The sequence below is a fragment of the Dermacentor albipictus genome, chromosome 7 (genome assembly GCF_038994185.2).
Source record: "Dermacentor albipictus isolate Rhodes 1998 colony chromosome 7, USDA_Dalb.pri_finalv2, whole genome shotgun sequence".
NCBI lineage: Eukaryota > Metazoa > Arthropoda > Arachnida > Ixodida > Ixodidae > Dermacentor > Dermacentor albipictus.
In genome coordinates, this window is record NC_091827.1 from 134,388,307 (window position 1) to 134,415,378 (window position 27,072).

The 27,072-nt window shown below is 48.9% G+C and overlaps 2 protein-coding genes, 1 long non-coding RNA gene and 1 pseudogene across 5 annotated transcripts in view; all 4 read left to right on the forward strand.

Moving 5' to 3' along the window:
* The window catches only part of LOC135911538 (chymotrypsinogen B-like), a 799,265-nt gene that overhangs the window by 728,109 nt on the left and 44,084 nt on the right, over nucleotides 1-27,072 (forward strand). For all 3 annotated transcript variants that reach the window (XM_065443854.1, XM_065443855.1, XM_065443853.1), the window contains one exon: nucleotides 16,510-16,634. In XM_065443854.1, the coding sequence (XP_065299926.1) occupies nucleotides 16,510-16,634 (125 nt within the window). The remainder of the gene's footprint in view (nucleotides 1-16,509; nucleotides 16,635-27,072) is intronic.
* On the forward strand, nucleotides 19,754-20,596 carry LOC135911527 (uncharacterized). The gene is made up of 3 exons (XR_010567375.1): nucleotides 19,754-19,865; nucleotides 20,083-20,188; nucleotides 20,548-20,596. It is a non-coding gene; the product is annotated as an uncharacterized lncRNA (long non-coding RNA).
* LOC135911515 (uncharacterized) lies at nucleotides 20,633-21,421 on the forward strand. Its single transcript, XM_065443840.1, has 2 exons — nucleotides 20,633-20,765; nucleotides 21,161-21,421. Exons 1-2 carry the CDS (start codon nucleotides 20,667-20,669, stop codon nucleotides 21,419-21,421), a joined length of 360 nt encoding a protein of 119 aa, XP_065299912.1. The 5' UTR covers nucleotides 20,633-20,666.
* LOC135911528 (uncharacterized) lies at nucleotides 25,631-26,845 on the forward strand (annotated as a pseudogene).

Sequence of the window (27,072 nt, forward strand, 5' to 3'; positions counted from 1 at the left end):
TTATCGATGCTTCTATTCGCTGTCTGTTGTCGCCGAACCTTATGTTATCTGATTTAATCGCCTGCCGCGAATGGTGTAGAACTTTGTGGGAGGCACGGGGGTCTCAACGATTAGTCTGGAACATTCGACGACTGCTGTATAAAAGCCGACGCGCTTGACCCGCTGATCAAATTTTCGACGATCGCCGAGCGTGTTCGCCGCTATCGTTGTGCTATAAGTGTAGCCTGTTTTGTGGGCACAGGTTCGCCCAATAAAAGCTAGTTTTGTCGTTCCCAGTATTGCTACTGTGATCCTTGACGTCACGACCACGTGACAATATCTTCGAATTAATGTTGTCAATACCATCTGAAGTAGATATTTTGAGGTCACTAATGAGTGATTTAACGCCTTCAGCAGTGATAACAATTGTTTACATATATTCGGCGTCATGTTCGGTAAAAGTTGGAACATGGGAAAAATCGTCCTAAGTGAAAACAGATGAAAAAAAGGGTTGAATACGGTGGGGGAATCGGCGCTAGAATAGGTATGTGTTCTGCTCCGCGTAAAGTTATGGTGTTAGTATCTCTTGTCGGAGATAAGGTCTGCCAAAAATTTTTGGGGATTGGAAGTTAGCAGTGATGTTAGGTCTTGCGAGTAGTATTTATCTTCAGCGCAAGATATTGCTGAGCAGTAATTGTTTAAACAGTCTTTCTATACCTACCAAGCTTCAGCAGTGCGCACGCGTTTAGCCCTGTTATACGAACGTTTCTTTCTATTCCTTAGTTTTCGAAGAGACTTGTTGAAGCAAGGGCTTGATTTGTCGTTAGTTATGGAGACTATCGGGACGTACCGGTTTACTAATGCAGGTAATTTTTCGCTGTAGAGGGCCCAGTTGTCGTTTACGGATCCACAATTAAATGAAGGTAGTAGCACTTGGCAAAAGTTAATCTCATCGTAATTCCCTCTGTTATAGTTAAGACTTTGTTTTGTTGTTGTGCCAGACACGGGCTTCGGGATGCTAACAGCTAGTAGGATGAGGTTATGATCACTAAAGCCGCTGATATTTGAAATTGTAGTTATTATGTCAGGAGCATTTGTGAAAACCATGTCCGAAATATTGAAACCGCGTGTAGGCGCCTTCACTATTTGGAAGAGGTTAAAACCTAACGTTAGATTGATTAGTTCCAGAGACGCATGACATGAAGATGACATGTGCTCCCGGTCAACAAGTGGAAAATTAAAATCACCAAGAAGATAAACGTAGTTGGATGGACACAGCTGGAGCGCTTTAGTAACACTGTCCCGCAAGTCATTCAAAAACAAATGGTTGCAATCTGCTGCCCGGTAACAGGCCCCAATGAGTACAGGGCTGGAAGACACAGTAATAGCAGGCCACACAATCTTGAGAAATCACCTGTAATCGATAAAATATGAATGAAGGTTTTTTAATGTCGATACGTACACCCCCACCGCGCTTATCGATGCGGTCGTTTCCATCATTTTCGTAAAGATTATTTCCTGGCAGAATCTCATTGTCGTCAATATTTGGATTCAGTCATGTCTCCCTTAGTACTACTATGTCTGAGTCACTATCATCTAGAAAAGCACGAAGTGTGTCACGTTTAGGCAGAAAACTGCGGATGTTAGTTTAAGCCACTGAGAGCGAGAGAGCGGCTTGCTGCAAGAAATGCAGCTGAATATTTTGCGATCCTTGGCTTGTATCTAGCTATCTGGTAGATTGTATTACTGAGTCGCTAGTGGTGCCGTACACATATACTTGCTTGTCAATGTAGAGCTTGTCGAGCACCAACTTAACAGGCTTTTCAAGTGGCTTAGCAAAAGATACCAGATTTCTTCTAGCCACATGTGTTGATGGGGCGAAGTCTTAACCAATTGAAAATGTTGTCCCCTTAAGTTTACGTGCTGCGGACAGGATACTTTGCGTTTCTTGAATGAAGACAATTTTGCGACTACGGGCATTTTTTTCAGTAGGATATTTTCCCAGGGGAGGAAACCGTTCGCACTGCGTACTGGCTTGGAAATTCAAGTTTTTCTTCGCGAAACATGATAATCTTTTCCTCAGACGTGACCTGATCTTTTTCATCATCCTCTATCCCGAAAAATAATAAGTTTGATCATCTTAATCTGTTTTCTGCATCGTTACATCTGTATGTTATTCGCTGTAGCTGGCTTGAAATATCTTGCATGGTATTCTGAGGGGGCACTGCTTCAGTGGGAGCAGTTGCGGTTACAGTAGTTTCAAGTGCAGTGGCTCTCGCTAAAAGTTTTTCGATATCATCGTTAGTAGCGCCTTGTTCGTCCTTGATACCCTTAAATTCAAGTAAAGCCTGGCTTCAGCCCAGATTCCAGTTTTTCGATTGCATCCAGGGCGGATTCGAAAGCTCTGTCTTGCTCATTGGGTCAGGGTTCAACTATTTTTATTGGGCCAGGGTTCAACTATTCGACTTCTCATATTATCTTCCGATAATATAAGAAGCAACTTAGCGAGGGAAGAAGATACACACTGCAAACAAGACAATATCAGCTTTTTAACGCTAGACAGCTCCAATGGATACGGCACCGCAATAACACAGCGATTGCTAATTTTGGCACATGCGGCACGGTTCAGGTAATTGACCTGGAACAAGAGCAGTTATGAGCATCGCATGGTTACAGCGGTTTCGTGCATGGCGATGCTGGCGGTTGGCTCCAATTTATACTTTTGTGCGCTTGTGTCGTCGGTATACCTGCCAAATCCGCGTTGCCAGACGTAAGGAGCAGTTGTGTCCAAACACGGCAGGACCGGCATAAGAAGTGATGGACCATCGAAGTTCGTAGGGAAAGAGCCAGGAAGCCAGGAAAGAACGCCCCATGACAGTGTGGCCTGGAATAAGAGTAGTTGTGCGCAGCGCATCGTTACAGTGGTGTCGTGCCCGTGTATGAGCACAATGGGATGACAAATGTACGACGAGGATGGTCTGACGACGAATGTATCACAAAGTCTGCATTGCGACGATGGCGTGAAGAGAATGGCGTGTAGAGGACGGCATGACGAGCGTGGGATAACAAACTAAGTGGAGTGTCGGCGATAGAACCACCACGGCAGCATCACGGCACGAGTGTGACAAACCAATGCACAACGAAAGTTCTATGGTCGCGGCGCGCAGACGACCATGGCGTGGTAATGGTGGGAGTATTATGGGAACGACGAATGTGTAACGAAGTCTGCAAGGTGACAATGGCGTCACGACAATGGTGTCAAAACGACGGAAAGACGAGAAACGTATGACAAAGCTGGAGTTCCGACTATAGAACGACCAAGACGTCATCAAGACGACAGTACAACGAATGTATCACGACTGTATAACGGCGATGGCGTAACGGCGACGGCATGAAAAGAGTCTGAGGATAAAGTTGGAATGATCACAATGCAATGACCACAACGGCATCACGACCCGAAAACACACCTAGGAGTCCAAGCTAATAGGCAATTTAGGCCATTGGGTCATCGTAAGAGGACAGACAGACAGACAGACAGACAGACAGACAGACAGACAGACAGACAGACAGACAGACAGACAGACAGACAGACAGACAGACAGACAGACAGACAGACAGACAGACAGACAGACAGACAGACAGACAGACAGACAGACAGACAGACAGACAGACAGACAGACAGACAGACAGACAGACAGACAGACAGACAGACAGACAGACAGACAGACAGACAGACAGACAGACAGACAGACAGACAGACAGACAGACAGACAGACAGACAGACAGACAGACAGACAGACAGACAGACAGACAGACAGACAGACAGACAGACAGACAGACAGACAGACAGACAGACAGACAGACAGACAGACAGACAGACAGACAGACAGACAGACAGACAGACAGACAGACAGACAGACAGACAGACAGACAGACAGACAGACAGACAGACAGACAGACAGACAGACAGACAGACAGACAGACAGACAGACAGACAGACAGACAGACAGACAGACAGACAGACAGACAGACAGACAGACAGACAGACAGACAGACAGACAGACAGACAGACAGACAGACAGACAGACAGACAGACAGACAGACAGACAGACACAAAGCGCGTGACATAGGTAAACATTGCCAATAGCACTAAAAACAATCGCAGTTTCGCCCGAAAGGCGAAGTGTCGATGACGCTAGCGAATTAGTAGTTAGCTCTACAAAGTAAGCATAGTAATTTTATCGGCCGTATAAACTCGGTAACATTCACTTACTAAGTGAATTACCAAGCATGGCGTCAGCGTACAAAACAAATATGAACACATCACACTCGATCAGCGCGAACAGTTGCTGTCAAAACAGGGCAGCAGCAGCGAGCGAAGTGACCGTGGTGCGGTCTACCGCTTCCACGCAAGAGCGGCTAGAACACAGCGTGCACAAAGGTATGAGCAGTCTGCAGACGCCGTTCAAGAAACGGCACTGCGACCTTGCTAAGTACGTACTACTAGTTGGCGGAGTCAAAGCCACCCCCCTTCCGCCCGTGTTGCGTCCCCACTTCCCTCCACATATGGCGCGCGAGATTGAACCGAAATCGTCAGTTGCCCTTGCGTTCTATCGCAAAATATTGACACATGTACTTGTTTATCTTTCCGGGTGGCTGCTTCTCACCACCAAACAAATGTTATCGCACAGCGCAGGACGCGCCTGCACGTATCGGAAGTTTCTGGAATGTTATCAATCGTTTCATCCTCTGTCTGTCACCAAACCTTCTGTAATCTGATTGCAAGTATGCGCGACGCGAATAGTTTAGAACTTTGAGGAACACACACGAGTCCCAGCGATTACTCTGGAACATTCGACGATTGATGTATAAAAGCCGACGCACTTGACCCGCTGTTCAGATTTTCCACGATCGCCGACTGTGTTCGCCGCTATCGTTGAGCTTTAAAGGGACACTAAAGACAAATGAGAAGTCGACGTGGACTGTTTAAATGCCGTTCCAGAAGCTTCGCGACGCTTGTTTCGTGCCAAAAAAAGACTTAGTTTAGGAGAAAATTGCACCTAAGGGCCCGAATACCTTTTTCGAAATTCAAATCTCCCGCCACCCAACCGGGGGGAGTGGTGACGTTGCATACGCCATCACCGCCCTTCACTGCCATCGGTGAGTAAAACAGCGCCCGACAGACGGCGGCATTGAGCCAAGACAGAGCGGTAGACTTGCCGCTGCAGCTGCATTTTGGTCAAGTGGCGTAGACCATTCGGGCATCCCGTGCCATAACATGGAAGTTGAATGCTCTGCTGCTTGCAGTTTGTGCAAGTTTCGCGAGCCAGCAAAACGAGCGCAGCACTACGCGATAACGAAACTGCTGTAACGCGAAAGCGTGGGCGGCGCAGAGTCTATCAAAAACTAAACCTTTCGACCACCCGCATCATTGTCAAGAGTAATTTCAATTAGTTCTTCTTTCAAAAAATGAAAAAAAATTAGGTGTGTAGTATTTTATTTGCTGTTTTAATACAATACAACGATGTTTTTTTGCAACGAGTAGTTGAGTACAAGTGACAGAATTTAACTGAGGAGTGCTTTCGTCATCGAGCGAGTGCTTGAATGTCCCGGGGGAGTCTCTAAACGTGTCCTACATTTACCTAAGTTTATGGATTCCTAAGGCCCTCTTCGCGATAATATTGACGCCGTCGAGATTCCCGAGCACTAATTTATCAATTTAGCTTGACCTCATATTTACCTTTAGTGTCCCTTTAAATGTAACTTGCTTTTGAGGGCACAAGTTATGTGCCCAATGAAGAATTAGCTTCGCCATTTACAGTCCTGCTACTGTGTTCGTCCCAGTCACTACCACGTGACATCTGGTGGAGGTGCTAGTGCGTTCGTTTAAGGAACGCCCCCGCAAAGCCGCGATCTAAGCCCGAAGCCTGAGGACAACACCATCGTCGCCAAGTACCAGCGAACTAGCCGTATGCAGAAAGGCCTGCTATCGGAATACGGACGTCTTCCCGAGAAGACCAGAGGGATCAAGCATAAGTCAGCGACGCCAATGGCTGCCCCAGAGACCCCCATTCTGCTGCAACAACCTCGAGAACCACCAATCTTCTACGGATCATCGTCCGAAGACCCACAAACCTGGCTGAGACGTATGAAACGAACCGCGACATTTAACTGGGACTCCGACGACAAGCTGCGACATGTCTTTTTCGCATTGGAAGACGCCATCAGGACGTTGCTCGAGAATAGAGAAGCCGCTTTAACGGCGTGGGACCTGTTCCGAAGTGGCTTCCTGCAGACATTCACAAGCGTCATAGGCAGAGAAGGAGCCCAAGCTCGTTCTCTGCGTATTATGTAGCGCAGCTACCTAATGAGAACGTTGCCATTTTTATGGAAGAAATGAGCCATCCGTTCCGCCACGCCGACCCGGAAATGACCGAGGAAAAGAAAGTCCGCCTGCTAATGCGTTCTCTGATGGAAGAACTCTTCGTCGAAATTGTACGAAGCCCCCGAAGACAGTCGACGAGTTTCTTCGGAAATCCACCAGCATCGAGAAGACAGTGGAAATGCGGAGCCGCCAATTCAACCACCACACGATCTCAACAAACTAAGCCGGAGTTCAGTCACTGGCCGCCGAAGACCTGCGCGAGACAATCAGAGTGGTCGTGCGGGAGGAGCTTCAGAAGCTGTTCCCTTCGTCGCAGACTCAAATGAATTCGATTGCAGACGTCATACGCCAGTAGCTCAACCAATCACTCGGAGTAGCCCCTGATTCGCCGCAGAGTCAGCCGCAAGCGATGACGTACGCCGCTGTAGCCCGCCGTCACGTTCCCCCTCTGCGCCGGTGGCTGGGCCCAGTGACGCCACAGTTCCGTCGTCCACCACCGTGGCCACCAACACGCCAACCCATGGAAGACAGACGTCTGGCGCGCTCCTGACAACCGCCCACTTTGTTACCACTGCGGAGAACCGGATCACGTCTACCGCCAATGCCCATACCGGGAAATGAAACAGCGAGGGTTCACTGTTAACGTGCCGTGACCGCAGATTGACGAACGACCTCTCGATATCGCCGACTACCTCACCGCCACTCAGTGGAGCCCTCGACGATCGTCTCGCTCTCCGTCACCTGTCACCGCAGCGCCGATCATACACTGGCCTAGCCCCGGCCTGGTAAACGAGCCCATATCCGGAAACCTAAAAGCACCAGCCGATGGAGGCGCGGATGCTGTTCGTCGAACTGACGAAGATCCTCCGCCGCCACCGAAGATGCCGAAAAGTCCACATCGACGAAATAACGACAAGCCGCGGTCCCTACGAAGTCTGGAAGCAAATACGCCGACGAATGACCACCTGACGACGCCACGTACCAGCCACACGTAAAGGCGACGCAGCCGTGATGCGACGCCAAGACATGACTGTAACGCAAGACAAACAACCACCGATCTCGACGTGCTTTTCGACGGCCACGCAGTCACCGCCTTAGCCAGGGGCCGATTACTCCGACATCAGTGGACACATCGCCGCCCAGTTGAACAAAGTTAAGACTGCATGGGAAGGCCCTCAAATTTGGACTGCTCGAGGTAACGTCTAAGGCCAACTGGAATCTGCACGGCAAGAATTACCATTCATGACCGGACTTACCCTGCCACCTTCGTTATCCTCCAACAGTGTTCACGAGACGTCATTCTTGGCATGGACTTCCTGAACCAACACGGCGCAATCATCGACCTGAAGTCGAAGTCGATAACGCTGTCGCACGATCGAGCGATACCGCCGGTGAGCTGTCGTAGACACCATGCCTTGAGCGTGCTCGAAAGTCAAGTCAGCATCCCGCCCTGCTTCAGCATTGTCATTTCCGTCGGCACCAAACACCTGCCGACGTAGAAGGCGTCATCGAGGGTGACCAACGTCTACTGCTAGACCATCAAATTTTCGTCGTAAGAGGGATCGCTCTATTGCAAGGAGGAAAAACTAAAGTGTTGCTGACAAACTTCAGCCAGTAGTTCAAGCACATCAACAAGGGCGCGGCGATCGCGTACATCGAGGAAATTCTGGAAACCAGCAATGCGTTTGTCCTCTCGGATTCTGCCGCACCTACACCGATGACCGTATTTCCCGAACCAGACTTCGACACAAATCCAAGTCTCCCCATGAATGAGCAGCAACAGCTCAGAAGTCTGCTCCGACGATACAAAGACGGCTTTTCGGCGTCATCGAGGATTCGACGAACACCAGTCGCAAAGCATCGCATAATCACCGAAGCTACGGATAGACGACGCAGTGTGGATAGACGGATAGACGCCGCATTAGTTCGGCTAGGCAACGCAAAATACTTCTCGTCGATGGATCTCAAGTTTGGCTACTGGCAAATAGAAGTCGACGAGAGAGATCGCGAAAAGACCGCCTTCATCACGCCAGACGGCCTCTACGGCGCCTGCAACGTTCCAGTGCGTCCTGGACACGCTGTTAGCAGGATTGAAGTGGCAGACCTGTCTTGTTTACTTCGATGACGTCATCGTCTTCATCGGAAATTTCGACGATCACCTTAGGCGGCTTGCGACAGTACTAGAGGCCATCAGGTCATCAGGGCTTACTCTGGAGCCAGAAAAGTTCCGCTTCGCTTACGATGAGGTTCTGTTCATAGGCTACGTCATCAGCAAGTCTGTAGTCCGCCCGGCCCGCAGAAGACTGCTGCCATCACAAAGTTCCCACAACCCATCGACAAGAAGGCAGTGCATCGATTCTTTGGCATGCGTGCCTACTACAGGCTCTTTGTCAAGGACTTTTCACGCATCGCTGAGCCGCTGACACATCTAACTAAATGTGATGTCGAGTTCAAGTGGGAAACGCCGCAGGCCGACGCATTTCAAGAACTCTAACTACGCATGCAGTCGCCCCTAGTACTTGCGCACTTCGACGAGGACGCCGATACCGAAATCCGCACTGACGCCAGTAGCCTAGGCGGACTTGAACGCGTGATAGCCTACGCTAGCCGACCGTTGTCAAAAGCGGAAGGCAATTATTCCACAGCCGAAAAGGAAGGGCTCGCCATCGCTTGGGCTACAGCGAAATTTCGCATTTCCCTATATGTCAGGCCATTCAATGTCGTCAGCGACCATTGTAGTAGTTGGAGGTCATAGGGAGGAACTAGGCGTACGGGATTATTTTACATATTTACATTAGAACAAGGGATACATTTCGACAGTCTACCATGACTCCCAAATGGAGCACGCAAGACGAAGCATAACGCACACCAGCACATAGCTCCAAGCACACTGCTTCTCGAGCACGAGCACACTGCTCACGAGAACGCACTAGCAGCCGACAAACTTCTGCTTAAAAAGCCTCTGTCCTCCCTAGATCCCTAGGGGAGCGAAAACTTATATCCAACCTTAGTCCAATCAGAGCCTCCGCAGTCGTTGGGGTGTGGTCGATCCACCTTTTGAGGGGGAGGGCTCACACACTCACATGCGCACTTTGGATTTCCAGAACCCCAGTTGAGCGGGTCCTCGTAGCCAGGTGGTCACGCTTGCCCCAGCCGGAGCTTCTTAATTCAAGAGCTGGCTTTCTCCGGTAGTCGCCACGAGTGTCAGCAGACTGTGAAGAATCATGCGGCTCGAGGAAAAACGTACCGCAAACCACCCTTTTGTTGGAGAAGGTCTTCTTGCTGCAAAAAGACCATGAAGATCCCGCAAATCAACCAACAAAACACAGGCCGCCAAACGTGGCCGGCCCTGCTGCCGTCGCCGATACTCCGAACGAGGCGCATGATCGGTTAGCGCTGTCTCTGTCTCTGTCGCTGTCGCCGGTTCTCTGAAGGGCGCCAACACTGGGGGCCGGTCGAAGCACCTGCAGCGGGCTGAGATAGCTTTGCAGAGCAGTACCCCTGCAGGCCGATCGTAACAGCTCTTACATGGCCCGGGAAATCTCGACTGGCTAGTGATGACAACCGCTGGGCAGGAAGAGAATGGCTGGTGAGCAAGAATGTCGCTTTGCTGGCTGCAACCCCTGCGCACTTAGAATGCATTCAACCATCTCACAACAACCGGTACAGAAGAGTCGATCCCGACAACACAATACCACTCAGCGTGCAAACGCCCGGAATCAGCTGTTAACCCACCAGGCGTCCTATCATAATTTCAGTGCAAGCCACTCACTTGGGAACCCCAAATTTGGCCCCAAAATTTTTTGCCGCCAAAGCGAGCGTTCACGTTCCCCCTGAGTTCGACCAAACCTGACCATCGCGCTGCCTAAGAGCAAAGGTTTACGCAGAACTAAACCGAAGGCTCTCAACCACCAATACCCGAACATAACTTAAGCAGCCTAACTTCACGAACAGCTTGTTCTTACCCTATCACCGTGGCATACTTATCGCACGTAATGGTGCCACTGAACAGTCTGGTCAACTCCATAGGTACGTAATCACAATCGCGCTAGCTTGGTGGCCGCTATTCAGAAGGTTTACTTGCATCGTCCGCAAACGTTTGATCACGCTTACTCTCATTCTTTTTTCTCTAGTCCATGCAGGACACGTACCTTAAACGAACTAAACTTGCGTAACGTACGCACTCCGCAGAACCCTTAAACAAATACGTCTTCTAATAACTAGTTCCACCCACTCGTACTAGAGAAGACCGAACGCGGCCGCCCTCAACACACACAAGCAACCGGGTCATAAACATTCTGCTTCCTTCCATCCGCACAGGACACGCGCTAACGGAACTAAAACCGCTTTTCCGTGCAAATTATGCACTTACTGAAAACCTACGCGCTTCAACTTAGAAACTTCGAAAACTCTTCTAAACATAAAGAAAGTTAACTAATACTCATGCGCGTCGCCATATGCCTCTCACCGATAACTTTGATCTTCAGGTTACTCACAAAAAAAAGAAAGCCTATCTAATCATTATTTAACACCTCGCGAAACTAAATGTTTACATAAAACGCATCTTTCAAATCTCGGAGCTTCTCAAACAAAACATAAACAGAGGTCATACCTTACATAATAGAAGAAACTTTAGTCTTAAATTGCGATAATTTTGAAATGCTCAAAAATAAAACAAAACAACACGTTTCACTTCTGCGGAAGCTGTCATGGCTTCCAGTTCCAAACGTTTACGACTGACTCATACTTTTGAGCCTTACTCGAGATGGTCGCGGTTCGAAAGCTATTCTGGCTACCCAGGGACAACAAAAGTGCTGACACACTATCACCTCCTTCAAGACCTTACAGTCTCTTCCCAATTCGCGTCCTGGTGTCAGGCTTTCATCACGAAGTCGACTGACCGCGTCACGACTCCCTACCCCCTCGTCTCGTCTTGCCACCTTGCGCTCCTCCGCACTACACGCTGCACCCCGAAAAGAATGACGGAACGACGAGGAACATAACTGCCCCATGCCCATTGTCCGCGTTGGCGCACAACATGCTTCTCTATCTCTTTTTGTCCGGTGGCTCAAACGTGCTTGATGCGCCAACGTCGTCAACGACGACCGCACCTTTCTTTTCCTCGCGCCCGGGCTTTTTGCGTCTGTCGCCGTCTTTGGCTGCGCTACATTATTTTTGTTACCACGCTTGCAACGGCACTTTCTTTTTTAATTCCCTTTCATGCCGCCTTCTCGCGCCTCAAGCTGGCCGGTACACATCTCGTCGGCCCGCATCGCTCTTCTACCCGCAGTCTGAGTGATTTTCATATAAATCAACTCTTTCTTTGCCTCGACTGGTGGATTGGACAGCTCAACTGACTCTGTAAGAATGCAGAAGTCTTTACACGAGCTATGCAACTCTCACTCCTGCGAACTGCCCTTTACTGCATTGCCCAGCTCACGCTGTGCATCGGCACAGAGCTCGTCGGTCTTGATCGCTGTCTCACCCGCACAGTCCGAATGATTCCTAAATAAACCATCGCGCTCATGGCTACCTAGACTAGCGGACAGCTGCACCGATCTCTGAACAATGCAATTGTCTTCCTTTGAGCTACGGAGCTCGCAATCCTGCGAACTGCCCTCAACTGAATCGTCCAGCTGGCACTTCACTGCGGCACGCAGATCAGACTCGACATGGGTGCTCGAGTCTGTCGGGTCAGCACTGCTCTCTACTACGTTAACAACCTCGCTAACATTACAAGCAGCGCACACGCGCGGTGACTGTGCCAATTCATTCAGAGCTGGCCTAGCTGTCTCTACAGTGCTCTGTTGGCACAGCACCTCGTCGCTCTCACTACGGCCTTTAACGGCCTCTGTTACCACTAAGGCATCGTTAGCTGCTAGCACTTCGAGTTCACCTATGAACATGCTGTTAATCTCGCAGGTGCTACTCATTCTTTTGGCTTTCGGCCAAAATCTGCTATCAACTTCCCCCCACTTTCGCTGCGTCCAGCCTACAGATTTCTCAAGTCGCTGTTGACTTCATTCGATTTCCTGCTCCAAACCTTGAGCCTCTGTGTTCAATGCAGCAGCGTGCTGCCTCATTACTTCTGTTAGGCCTTTTTCCTGCCAAATTCTTTTCGATTTCTGCCTAGCTTCTTCCTGTTCTTGCCTGATTTCTTCCTCTTCTTGTCTAACTGTTTCCTGTTCCCGTTTTTTTTTTGCTAAGAAGTAGTTTACCTAGTTGTTCGATGAGTTTCAAATCATTGCCTCTTTGCAGAATGGGCTTACGAATTTCTGCTTCCGTCAACTACTCCTCTACGTTTACCTAGAGCTCTTTGCACAACCACAACAGGTCAGCTCTCGTCATACACAATAGGACCATGGTCGCTACTTTAAGCTTTGGCTCTGCTGTCACACAATACTTGCTGCGATACCCACGCAAATCAGAATACAAGTAAAAGATTTCCAGCGATTCAAATCTACAAACACAGAGAAATTGAAGTCTGGTAAATCTTACAGCCAAAACCAAACGCTTACCTACTCAAGCATTACCGTATCACCAGTCCTTCTCCACCGTATCCAGTCACTTGCAAGAGGTGGTCAATCCCAAGTCGCCTCCAACTTGATCGGGATACCGGTCGGTCAACATGTCCCAAAGTCTGAGCTCTCATTGCTGTCTACGAGTTGCAGGCCGATCTCACCGCTGCCATCCAAATGTAGAAGTGGACGTCAGGGTTGTAGGGAGGATCTGGATCTTCGTCAGGAACTAGGAGTACAGGATTTATTTACATATTCACATTAAAACAAGAGATGCATTCGACAGTCTAGCGTGACTCCCAAATGGAGCATGCAAAACGAAGCATACAACACACCAGCACATAGCTTCAAGCACACTGCTTCTCGAGCACGAGCACCCTGCTCACGAGCACACCACTAGCAGCCGACAAACTTCTGCTTAAAAAGCCTCTGTCCTCCCTAGATCCCCAGGGGATGGAAAACTCCTGTCCAACCTTAGTCCAATAGGACCGTCCACAGTTGTTGGGGCGTAGTTGACTCGCCTTTTGAGGGGGAGGGCTCAAACGCTCACATGCGCACTTTGTATCCCCAGAACCCGAGTTGAGCGGGTCCTCGTAGCCAGGTGGTCCCGCTTGCCCCAGCCGGGGCCTCTTAATTCCAGAGCTGGCTTTCTTCGGTAGTCGCCACGAGTGTCAGCAGACTGTGACGGATCCTAGGACCCGAGGAAAAACGTACCGCAAACCACCCTTTTGTTGGAGAAGTTCTTGCTGCAAATGACCATGAAGACCCGGCAAATCAACCAACAATACACGGGCCGCCAAAGGTGGCCAGCCCTGCTGCCGTCGCCGATTCTCCAAACCTGGTGTGTGGTCGGTTACCGCTGTCGTCTTCACCGGTTCTCTGAAGGGCGCCACCACCACGGGTCGATCGAAGCACCTGCAGTGGGCTGAGATAGCTTTGCAAAACAGTACTCGTGCAGGCCTATCGTAACACTATCACGCCTTGGATTGGCCAGCGAATTTAAAAGACCCTTGAAGACGGCTGGCGCGGTGGAGCCTAAGACTGCAAGAATATGATATCACTGTAACCTACAAGTCCGGACGAAAACAATCTGATGCCGATTGTCTATCACGCGCCCCCTTTGACTTGGTGCCGCAAGATAACGAGCATGACGGCGCCTTCCTTGGCATATTAAGCGCACCAGACTTCGCTGCACAGCAACGAGCAGACTCGGAGTTGAAAAACGTCGTCGAGTATTTGGAAGGGCACACGCACGGACGTTGTCCCTAGGGCATTTAGGCAAGGATTGTCTTTGTTCTCGCTTCAAAACAACCTACTCGTAAAGAAGAACTGCTCACCAGTCCGCACCAATTGCATTCTTGTAGTTCCGTCAGGGCTGCGTTCAGAAGTACTGCACTCCTTACATGACGATCGAACGACTGCACATTTCGGATTCTCCCGGGCACTATTGAGAATACAGGAAAGGTATTACTGGCCGCGCCTAGCCGCCAACGTCGCCGATTACGTCAAGACATGCCGAGACTGTTAGCGACGCAAGACGCCACCGACGAGGCCAGCAGGATTACTGATAGATCGGGATGGATTTGTTGGGACCCCTTCCAACGGTAACAACTGGAAATAAGTGGATCATCGTGGCAACGGACTACCTCACACGCTTAGCTGATACGAAAGCTCTTCCGAAAGGTAGCGCAGCCGAAGTGGTGGAATTCTTTATCGAGATCATCCTGCTGCGACATGGTTCTCCAGAAGGCCTCATCACCAACAGAGGAACGGCTTTTACAGCAGAACTCACCCAAGCCATTCTGCAATACAGCCAGACAAGCCACAGGAGGACAACTGCCTACAATCCGCAAACGAATGGTCTCACGGAGCGCCTGAACAATACCCTCGCCCACATGCTAGCAATGCACGACGACGTCGAACACAAGACCTCGGATGCCGTTCTGCCGTACGTAACCTTCGCTTGCAACAAGGTGGTGCAAGAAACAACACAGATCACACCATTTAAGCTGGTTTACGGCCGGAACCCGACGACGACGCTCGACGCCATGATGCCGCACGTCACCGACGAAGAGAATCTTGACGTCGCTACCTATCTCCAGCCCGCCGAAGCGCGACAGCTCACCCCTCCGAATCAAGAAACAGCAGCGTACCGACAGCCGACACTACAACATCTAACGATGCTACGTCGAGTACAAGCGCGGCGACCGTGTTTCGGTTTGGACCCCCAGTAGTGGACGAGGAATCGGTGAGAAACTATTGCGACGCTATTTCGGACCCCACAAGTTCTTCCGACGTATTGGTGAACTGGACTATAAGGTTGTGCCAGACGGCATTTCGCATTCACAGCGGCGCCGCGCACGATCTGAAGTGGTCCACATGGTGCGTCTTAAGCCCTTTTACGCACGCTGATGAACTTGCTTATTTTTTTTCCTCTTTGCTACGGGGGTTTTTGTTTATTACTTTCGTTTGTTTGCTGCATCGGGTCTATCCTTTCTTTAAGAGGGGAGTATTGACACATGTATTGTTTATCGTTTCCGGGTGACCGCTTGACACCACCTAACAAATTTTATCGCACAGCGCAGGGCGTGCCTGCACGTATCGGAAGTTTCTGGAATGTTAACGATTGTTTCATACGCTGTCTGTCAACGAACCTTCTGTAATACGATTGCATGCTTGTGCGACGCGAATAGTTCAAAACTTTGTGGCAGACACACGGGTCCCAGCGGTTACTCTGGAACATTCGACGAATGATGTATAAAAGCCGACTTGCTTGACCCGCTTATCATATTTTCGACGATCGCCCACTGTGTTCGCCGCAATCGTTGCGCTTTAAGTGTAGCTTGCTTTTGAGGGCCCAATAAAGATTTAGTATGGCCACTTACAGTTCTGCTAATGTGTTCGTCCCCGACCACGTGAGAGTAAGCTGCCAGCGCACAACGCAGCCCTTCCTGCGATTCCCTCGCGACCTGTCGTGCGACGGAAGACATTGCGCTTGCTTTCCGCCTTCCGGCTTCTCGCGAGTGAGATTGAGCCGCGATTGTCGGCTTGGCTGGCGTGCCTCGCATGTGCAGCACATGACGCGCGGTAACGGTGCTATCGCCGTTGGACTTGATACATTACAGCGACAACAAGGTAGCGCCTGCAGTGTTGATGTAATAGCTATGGCAATAAAAGCAATTCTAGTCAAGACTAGCCGGCACAGACCGATGTATTAGGCGCACACGCTGTATCGGGGTTACCGGGGAGCGCACTTAACCGAGAAGTCGCGGGAACAGAGGTTCTATGCAAGCCACTTATTGCGGACGACAGCTCGGGTGCCCCCCGGGGTCCGCCACCGGCCAGCGTGCGTCCCGTGACGTGCACAGTGACTCAACGCCGGCACCGAGGTGCACGGTTTGCGCGCATCTGCGGTGCGCTGGCCGTGTCGTTCCCACTGGGTTGCCCGAGGTTGAGCACCACGAGGGAGCTGGGGGATGAAGCGCACCTCGATCCCCATATTCGCCAGAACACAATCAACAGGATGCTCCTCCTACCTTCTTCCTTTCATTTGTTCACACGGCTGTGATGTTAGCCTACTACTCTGTACATAGCTCAAAAGCTCTCGCTGATTTCTTCACTTTGCAGGCGCGGCCACCATGTTTGCCGACATCTTGACCTTGCAGCGAACATCATCTTGCCGGCTCCGCCTTGGTGACGCCAGTTTCGATAGCAGAGTTTCCTTTTGCGGTATGGGGGCGGCCATTTGCAAGGTGAATCAGTTTGACCGTTCAAACCTCAGTAGTGCAGCTGAACAAAACTTGCCGCTATTCTCAATCTTGCTATCACACAGTTATTTTTACTACTTATTGTTTGGCACTAAGCAGGTAACTGTTTCAAGCTATATACATATGCATATGTACTTGCATGTGCTTCTACAAATATACGTAACTGTCTTGCCGAATCGTTAAACAATGTGTTTTGTTTTTATGTAAAGGAGGCGTTGTGCACCATTTGTGCCGGCCTCCTCTTAGACTACTTTTCAGAAAAGAAATAAAGAAAAAAATTATATTTATAAGTGGTTATAAGCAAGCGTTCCTTATCAAGTAACGATAGTACCCACCATTGATGGCGCTTAGTATGTATGTCCCTGGCGGCACGTCTGCTCGGGCCAACGATCCATAGGTATGGGCAGTTCCTGCCCAACAGTGGCTTAAGGTTGACAAGGTGGTTCCGATATGGGCTGTGCCATTCTTATTCTTTGCGCAACGATGCGTGAACAGCGTGAATTGAATATAGGCTGGACCACTGTGATAGAGATCCAACACTGGCCCTTTTTGCACATGCAACCAACAATATTAGCACTGCCATTTAGAAAGGTAGCAATTATTGTACCGACATTCAGGGGGATTTGCCAAGCATGGTTAATAAGCTGGTTTTCTCGGAACAACACAGGGCTTAAAATAAGCAAATTTTTCTTCCTGGGTCATTCCACGCCAACTGCCCCAACCTTGGCGCTCGACCATCAGCGAGTTCTTTGAAAAATTGAGGACGATCTATTTAAAGCAAGAAATCTCTCTGTCAAACATCTTTGCGAAAAAAAATTTGCAGCAACGCTAGCAACATGTGAAGTTTTTTTAGAAAGCTCGAAAGAATGAGTCGTAAAACGCATTGTCAAAAAATTCCGTCTTCTTAAATTAGGCGAGCACACGATTTTCCTTTGAGAATGAAGATAGGTTTTTTTACTTAAAAATGTGTTGTCGATCTTTACGTTTCCGTGAGTTTTTTATACGGTACTAAATATGCAAAATTTGGTGCATATTGGGCATTTTTTTGCAGAACGATAACTTTTACCAAAAGGTCGTATGTCAAAGTAACGAACTGCCAGCAAGTTGTACTCTAAGTGAAAAATAATTTAGGAGAAATGTAACGTGAAATGGCCTATGGAGCTGGCGACAAAATTGCAAAAAAGCTAGTTTTAGCCTATGTTTAATCGTAAATTTAGCATTGAAGTGATCGGGGTAAAATTACGCTAAATAGTGTATTTATTAGAAACATTTATTGTCTACAAACTGAAAAACTTTTATCAAATTACTTTTTGTTTTACGCAAGAAAAACATTTCTGAATTTGTGTTATACCCCTTCGTAGGAAAGCGTCCCAGCGGTAAGTAGAACTTGCGTGGACGCAAAATTTCCTGAGTCGATGGAGAAACATCTAGACAAGATAATCAGCTCCTAAAGTTTTTACTTGAGTTCTTTATCAGAAATTATTAGCCTAGCTAATAAAAAACGCGAGCCCCAACAGAGCGCATTCAACCGGATTTCGCCGTACACCGACAGCCTGCATAGCGTCGTCACGCGGCATCGGAAAGTTACGCCGGTGAGTACAGAGTGCAGTTACGTACACTAAGATTTAGAAATGGGCGAAAACTTTGTGAATAAGTGTTATATACTGATACCGCGTGTCACACTGCATTTTCATGATAATTGCTTATCGACCACGCAAGCAGCAGTCGGCAGACCACATGTTCATCACCCTATAAGAAGGGCACGGCATCAATAAACGTTGTCTGGGGTGCTATTTTGTAGGAATGCCTTACTTTATGCCAATGCCTCTTCGCCTGACGTCACCGATTTTGGAAATGGTGGTTGCGTACGCACGACGTTATTTGGATAGTCCAATCAGAGGCTCCCTTCGTTGGCCGGATGTTTCTTTCGTGTTCTCTTCTCTTTTTCCGGGGCTGTATAGCAAATTCGTCTTGTAAAACAACACTTAATAAAAGCGGACTTCCATGCTGCGTAAACCAAATTCAAACCAAATTCATTTTGTAACCTTACAACGTAAAAGCTGCCGCAGCTTGAAGAAATGCAAACGCAAGTACTCCTATTTTTGAAGCAATAGCCACATATTGGTCGGATGTGCATACAAGCCATGCCGTTGAGCGCACGCAATATGGCGGCCTCTGTTTACCCAACAGCTGACAGCCGCTAGCGTGTCCGTAACGCAGCGCAACTAATTGCGGCCCACAGTGGTATACTTGCATCTGAGAAGAATCTGCGCTGCTTGCAGGAGCCGTAAGATACAGCCGAGTGAGGTGAGTAAATATTACTCGTGTAGTGCTTACGTTGTCGTGTGGTTTTCGGTGCATCATCATGTCTCACGTGTGATAATTTCTTCTTTACGAAGGGCCAGCAAGAATTAACCGTAACACACGAGGACAAACTTTGCAACGTAGTGGATCGAGAACTGTCAAGGCACTCAGCACCTTTCATTACAGCACCGCAACGACAGAACAATAGCCTCGTCAATGTGATCGCAGCAACGGTAATACTTCCTGGGCCTGGCGCCCCTGCACTGACGGTTACGCTCCGAGAAAGAAGCTGCTACAATGGTAAATGTGAGTAGCTTCTTTACCTTTTCTATATTAGTGGTACAAAAAGGCAAAAAATAATCAATTCGTAGTGAGCACTTTATGCAGGCGCTTAGCTTAGACAGAATGTTTGCCTGTAAATTTCTTGCTGTGTTGCGGGCCGGCTGGAATTCCCAAGTTTGAAAATCGAAAATGGCGGCAGCTAAAGGGCCCAGAGTTTCAAAAGAACAAACGGATATTCTGGTGCAGTTCATCCAGCAGCACCCATGCCTCGCGAGAGCTTCTACAGAGTTCTCGACACGTATGACTGCTGCTCGAAAGAACGAGCTATGGGAGGAGTTGGCGGCAGTGTTAAACAGACAAGGCCCAGCGGTAAAGTCAACGCGCCGTTGGCGGAACCACTAGGCCAAAATGGCTCATAAGGCGAAGAAAGAAGCGGCCAGGGCCACGAGCGAAAAGGTGAGCTTTCTAATGATGCTGACAGTAACGTCGTTTCACGTAGTTGTTGTCGTTGTGTTTGCAGGGCCACTGGAGGCGGCAGAGTAGGTGGAGTGGACGGCCGCGTCCTCGACATCCTTGGGAGGACAGGCGGCCTCCTTGTTTCCCCCCCCCCAGTACTTCGCCGATAGCGAGGTGCGTACATTGGGTTTAAAAAGTGTTGTTTGTGCTGCAGTAGCCTCACAAATTTTCAGCATTACATTGTAATACAATATTCCAAAATCTCCTCAGCCATATTTTTTTCGTTTTTTGTGCAAGTTACAATATAGGTTATGTACTCTGAGCAGCAACTTGTGTAAATGATGCGCATTGCACTCACTGCTCGCAATACTGAACACTACTCTGACTGCAGGACGCAAGTTCGGAGGATGCTGCAGGGCCCTCCCGCAGTGCACCAGCAACAACTGCGTTTGTGGTGTCGGGTCCTGCAGCTGTTGCTGGGCCAAGTGGCCTTACACGTAAGTCAGTGACCCAGCTTTTGTTGTAGCATTGTTTGCAGTTGCTGTATGACCTTGCTATGAAGTAGCCCACTGTGCTGTTACTACCTTTGGGTTCAGCATTCAGCTCTTATTCATGGAGCAGAAATGCAAGCCTACAAATGACATGATGTTGTAATAGAGATTCCTTGTGCTTCTTATAGGTTACTGTAACCAGCAATTTTCTGTGACATCTTTTGCTCCAACTATGCGACTGCCTTGTGTATCATAATTGTAGCTATGCAGCTACAATGACACATCGAAGTGACTGGTTAGGACAATCAAGCTGTGTGGGTCGGATAACAGTGGATGAGCAGTGTTTGTTTTTGTCTTGCATGAAGAGCAACCGCCTACCCTCCAGCAGCCACCCTCGCAGCCGACCCCCCAGCCAAGCCCACAAGAGCCGCAGGCACCCCCCTATAGGCAGTCGAGGCAGCAGGACCTCGAGGGCGCCGTCCAGATGGCTACTGCCGAATACTATCGGCAGGGCCAGTCGGCGGAAGCCAGGGCACAGGAGGAGGCCCGCTTCCGCCGACAAATGCTGGAGCAAAACCAGCGGGTATGTGTAAGGCCACAGACGTACATTTTTCTGCGTATGAAATTGACGAGCGTATGACCTCTCCAACAATTAATCAGTAAACAAGCATGATGTATGCATACAGCGCTGTGCTGATCATATCTTGTACACATTTGCGTGGAATAATATGTGTCAATATTTACGCTATTATGTGGCAAAAAGAAAGAAGTGGCAGTAGGTTCAGGGAAGCAGGTAAAACCATGTAAGACATCTTAATGGAATGGGACTGCACAAATGTGATGGGCCAGAAAGATATATTCAGTGCATGTTTCAATATACAGTGACAATAGCCTGCAAATGCGGATGAATGCAACACAACAAGGCCTTGTCACTGAGCTTATATAATTAAACTAATTACACATTTTATTCGCCAACAGCACCACGAGGCCCATATGAACGTCCTGCGCCAGCAGCATACCGTCCATATGGAGGTCCTGCGGCAGCAACATGCTGTCCACACGGAGGGACTGCAACAGCTGAGGGAGGAGGTCGGCAGCATGCGCGACGTTCAGCAGCAGCGGCTGGCAGTGGAACGGCGCTCACAGGAGACAAACCAGCGTCTCCTGCAGCTGCTGCTGGCTGCACCGGCCCATGGTGGCAGCCAAGTCCCTCCCCCCTCTCAGGACCCACATATTTAATTAGGTACTAGCATAGGCAAAGAATTTTACACCATTTTTTTATTAGCTTAAATTTTGCTGTTGTAGTAATGATGATATGAAGGCCGGATATGGCTAGTTTGCAAGAAATAATTGCTCAGGTCACCCTTTCATGCAACCACAAGTAGCATAGCCGTTGCAGCATGATTTTTTTGCTTGAAGTTGTACTTCAGCAATAAGAGCGCCCACACTATCACGCTCACTTGCACAAGTGCCAGCAAGCCTGATGGTACATTAGTCTGACTGCGGCATCGCAATTATGAGGTGCCTAGTTGTTGTCATGTCCAGTTCAGCACGAAGCAACACTGCAAATCTTCTACAATTTAATCCTGTGTCATCAAATGGTGACAGTTTCGAGCCTTAATGTAATGTCAAACGGAACCTCTGAATATGCACAGCAAAAATAAAAAGTTCTGAAAATTCCTTGCCTATGCACCTTCACCTCATTTGTAATGTGTATTTTTTTGCATATTTATGTACATATTATACATGCTTTTTTTCGCATACAGGACTGGAATGTCGTCTTGTTTGTCGTTATAACATTTTGTTTCCATTTACTGATCTTTCATGGTCAATATTTTTTTGTCGTGACATACAAGGCTTAATATCTTCTTTTCTTGTTTTTCATTATTACGTTTTGTTGCCATTCACTGATCTTTCATGATTGATATTTCTTTTTTGTCGTGACATACGGGGCTTAATGTCTTCTTTTTCATTAGTACGTTTTGTTGTCGTTCAGTATTTTTTGATGGTTTATATATTTTGTTGTCGTGACGTCTTCTTTTCTTGTTTTTCATTACCATGTTTTGTTGTCATTCAGTGTTCTTTCATGGTTGTGATACATTGTACGTTTGCCCCTCGTGTGCAATATTTATGCAGTTTCTCTTACTCAATATCAAAGCAAGATGTTATGGCTTTCTTTTCCAGTATGGAACTCCACAACAGCATGTTCCTTTCACACGTAGTGATGTACCTACACATATTGCAGTGATATTCTTCTGTTGATGCGTGATTTAAGCACCTGCACCTTTTTTCTCAGGTGCACTTTAAGCCAGTTGCTATTTATGCATATTTGTGCAGCGTACAACACTTTCCTTACACGATGCCTGCCGTTACCTGTGATATTTTATGATGCAGTTACCTGTGAACCTTTCAGATGCAAGAACAATGTGATGCAATATTTATTACAACTTGTCTGTGCTATGTTGCATATGTCTCTACTGCTGCAGTACTCACTATTCTCGCACTTATTCAATGTAGAGACTGTCACACGTGATGTGTACATAAACAAGTGTTACCATAAAAAATGTCTGTATGTTGAAGGGTGAAATAATACAGAAAGGTGCAGTGTTCCTCTGGTGCTTTTATTTGCATGGTGCTACTGTATTTGCAGTGCTAGCTTGCACAGAGGAAATGTAATTACACACTCACCGAGTTCAGCTATTTACAATTGAGGGCACTTTGTTGAAATCTATCAACTGCTCATGCGTGCACACACTTCACGGGAGCCACAGCATGTGACATGTCGGATGACCAGTTCGACGGCATTTTCGTCACTACAAAGGAACTTTGCGGTTGTTGCGAGACAAAATGGTGGAGGAACTAGAAGGTGCACGTGTAACAGCACGTTCAGTGGAGCGGAAGGTGTAACGTACACTGTACATTTTGGCTTTTGGGAGCTTCTCTGCACGAGTGGAAAGCGAGTAGAAAGGCGCTTATGTCCATCAATGCGTAAGGGAACACAGAACTCTCACCGATACGAGTAGAAATAATTATGACAACTGCAGGCTACATGAATGGCACGCAGGGCATCTAGGTGACGACAGCAGCAACAAGCAAATCATGGCAGACACTTTGAAAATACACTTATTTTTAGCTTGCTTTCAATCTTATATGTCACCACTAAACATACTGTTTCACTTAGTATAAATGCAGGCCTTACATAACGGTTCACTGCACAACTTTTACATTTCTTGACAAGCCATGAATGCTTTGCATTACATAAACATCAACCACAACTTAGCATTGGAAATATGTCTGCAATTTCACAGCATGAAATGCACAATGCAGTTATTTGGCATATGTTATGCTACAACTGTGTGCATGCATCTAGCGATGCTGACGCTGCTGTTGACGTCGCAGCTGCCGCCGAACACTCCTCAGGTAATGTATGTGCTGCGCACGGGTTGTCCCAAACATGCCAATCACATTGTCACGGACAGCCCGGCCTCACAAATAATTCATTCTCGACCCTGTGTTTCGGGGTAGACCTTGCGGAATGGGGTCGCCATTACCGCAGAGCTCAGTACTACTGCTGCTGCTGCGGTCGTCATCGCTGTCATCATCGCCCGAGTCTATGTTGCCCTCAGAAAGGCGAAGGTTGTGCAACACAGCACATGCCGCGACAATGTTGGCTGCACGTTCCGGCTCGTAGAAGAGGGTGCGATATCGCTGAAGACAGCGGAAATGGCTCTTTAAGAGCCCAATGCAGCTCTCCACTACGGAACGCATGGCGCCGTGTGCTGTGTTGTACTGCCCCTCGGCTGTCTGCGCTGGAGGATGGCCAGGAACTGGGGTCAGGAGCCACGGCTCCAAGAGGTAGCCACTGTCACCTGCACGAAGATGGAAATAGTACATTGAGTACTCCTCTGACGAGAGGCAAGTTGTAAACTTAGGAAATCTACAGCAGGCTTCAGAGGTGTATTCCAAGTAAAAGCATGAGTTGAGCATGTCCATTCCCGACACAAACGGTTAACAAATTTACAAGTGCACTACTCGGTGCCTGCCACAAGCAGCAGAAATCAACACTTGTTGGTACTATCAATGACAGTAGTAGCAGTAGCAGCACTAATGTTTGTTCATTTCTTCTGCTTCTTGCAGGCACTGGGTGCAGTAGCAGCACTAATACTTGTTGCTTTCACTGCTCCTTGTAGGCACATAATGTGCTTGTAACTTAACACTTCGAACATTGACAATGGTGGCAGTCACAATGGTGACAATGGTGACTTCATCTTTTTTTTTACTCCCGACTTATGTGCTTGTAATTTGGTTAAAAGTTTGGGTTGGAGCGGACACGGCGTTCTGCGCTACTGAAGCGTGACTGCGCCAAAAAAGGTGTTTTGCCTCACCGAAGAGGTATTCCCCAGGATTCACGATGCGGCCCGCTTGAAACCGCCGGCGCAGCCATGTCGTCCGCCAGAGGAAAGCGTCGTGGTCCGACCCCGGTCGCAGAGGGTCCACGGCCAAGATTTTCATCTCCGCATCGCAGATCTGATAAAACATAAACAGAGAAAGTGCCCGTTGACATGAGCAACATAACTGTCAAAAAGGATCGGCACCAGAAAACGTGAGGTTTACTTACGAACATGCAGTTGAGGGCGTAGTATCCCTTGCGGCACATGAACGCAGCCTTGCGCTAACCCTTCGGTGCGACAATAGCTACGAGGCTGCCGTCGACGCATCCTATGATGCCGGGGATAGCACCGCGTCGAAGAAAACCTTCCTTCACGACTGCCTTTTCCTCGGTCGTCTTAGGAAAATGCACCCAATTGTTGCGCGCCCCGGCGTTCACAACAGCCTCTTCCACCCGTCGCACGCACTCGCTCACTGTCGACTCCGACACACGAATCGTCTCCTCACTCCCAACGGACGCTTGGAAGCTCCCAGTTGCAAAGAAGAACACCGCACACAACACCTTCCGCTCCACCGACAGTCCCGTCACTCGCTCCGCTTCTTGTTCCCCCGCCAGTTCCTCGCACAACAACCGCACCGTTCCCTTCGAGAGTCAAAAATGCCGTCGAAAATGGTCATCCGGCATATCAAACGCGTCGCCTGGCTCTCCGTGTTCAGGTCGGCGACGGCGAAGAGCCACGGCCATAGCAATCAGAGGGGCGGCCATTTTTTTTATGCCTTCGGAAAAGAACCTGCTTCTGGCCGCGCCAAAAATCCGTGCCTTATGCTCCGCATAATGAGTGCGTCAACGTCATTATGACGATTACAGTTTTCGCGGGTTCCTTACGTCGCGTGATTGACAGACGAAATCGGCGCGGCCCGGTCATTTTCGACCAATGGATGCGCGGTGATGGCGGCAAAAGGCATAAAGAAAGGAATAGAATTCCTACAAAATAGCACCCCTGTTCCACCCGGGCGTCCGGCTGATACGCTACAGTTGGCGACGAGGAAGCGGCGGCGATGGCCGTCTGCAGGGTCGGCAAGTATCGTCTCGGCACAAACGCGTCATGGGACGAATACATCGAGAGGCTCGAAATGTTCTGAGAAGCTAACAAGATAGCGAAAGAAGAACAGAAAAGAGCCATCCTGCTGAGTTGTTGCGGCGAAGAAGCTTACGGGCTCATCGTGACTCCGGTGAAGCCAGCGAGACCGACAACAGCAACCTACGAGGAAATTAAGACGGCGGTTCGAAAGCACCTGCATCCAAGGCCTTCAGAGCTATACGCAAGGTTTTTGTTCTACAAGAGAAGCCAGGCTGCCGAGGAATCGGTTGCGGACTACGTCACGGCGCTTCGGAAGCTAGCCGAAGGCTGCGGTTTTGGCGACGAGCAGCTCCTGTTGGACATCATGATGCGAGATCGTTTCGTATGCGGCCTCCAGAACGAAGCAGTTCAACAGCGACTTCTCGCAGAACACGACCTTACGTTCAATTTTGCGTACGACAAGGCCGCGACCGCAGAAGCGACAGCCAAGCAACAGCGAGACATACGAATGCAATGCCGAGACGAGGCGAAGGACTGCCAGGGCATGATACAAGCAACCCGCACGAAGCAAGACGCCACGGCAGAGGGATCTAGTTGCTACCGTTGCAACGGTAAGCACGCTGCGCGTTTATGCAGTTTTAGAAAAGCGGCATGCTTCAAATGCGAAAGGGTTGGACATATAGCGAGGGCTTGTCGTTCAAAAGACGAAAGTAGAGCGGCCCGGAAGACGCCTGAGCAAGAGAGGAAAGTTGAAAAGAGCAAGGGCGTGTACGAAATGAGTGCATTGTTTTCACTTTGCGAAGTGAATGAGCAAGAACAGAAGTTTATGGTTAAAGTAGAGATACAAGGACAAGAAGTCCCGATGGAGGTTGATTCCGGAGCATGGTGCTCAATAGTGAGCGAAGATACATTTCGAGTAATCGAGAGAAATCGGGGTGAAATACCACTCCAAGATTCTGTAACAACTCTCGTAACCTGGTCAAAGGAGGCGTTACCGCTGCTGGGTCGAGCAACCGTCTTGGTAGAATTCAAGGCCGGAATGCAAAGCTGCCATGGTTGGTAGTAAAGAGTCGAGGCAACAGCCTCATTGGGCGAAACTGGTTTAGGCCGTTAGGCATTTGCTTGCGGGGAATCGAGCAAGTAAACGCGGAAGACGTGCCCTCACGATTTTCCTAGGTGTTTCGCAGGGACCTTCCTGGCTTCAACAGACCACCAGTTCACATCGAACTGAAAGACGACGCCATACCAGTGTTTCTCAAAAGTCGACCAGTTCCACTGGCCCTCAAGGACGACGTGGGCAAGGAAGTGGATCGCTTGGTGCAACAAGGGGTATGGCAACCCGTCGCGTACTCCAACTGGGCCACGCCACTGGTAGTGGTAAAAAAAAGGATGGAGCTTTACGCCTGTGCGGTGACTACC

Excerpts from the sequence above, each read along its gene's own strand:
- LOC135911515 (XM_065443840.1), top strand. The coding sequence starts at position 20,667 with ATGGCTACTGCCGAATACTATCGGCAGGGCCAGTCGGCGGAAGCCAGG. Across the intron at positions 20,766-21,160 it reads TGCTGGAGCAAAACCAGCGG|CACCACGAGGCCCATATGAA; the intron begins GTATGTGTAAGG and ends ATTCGCCAACAG.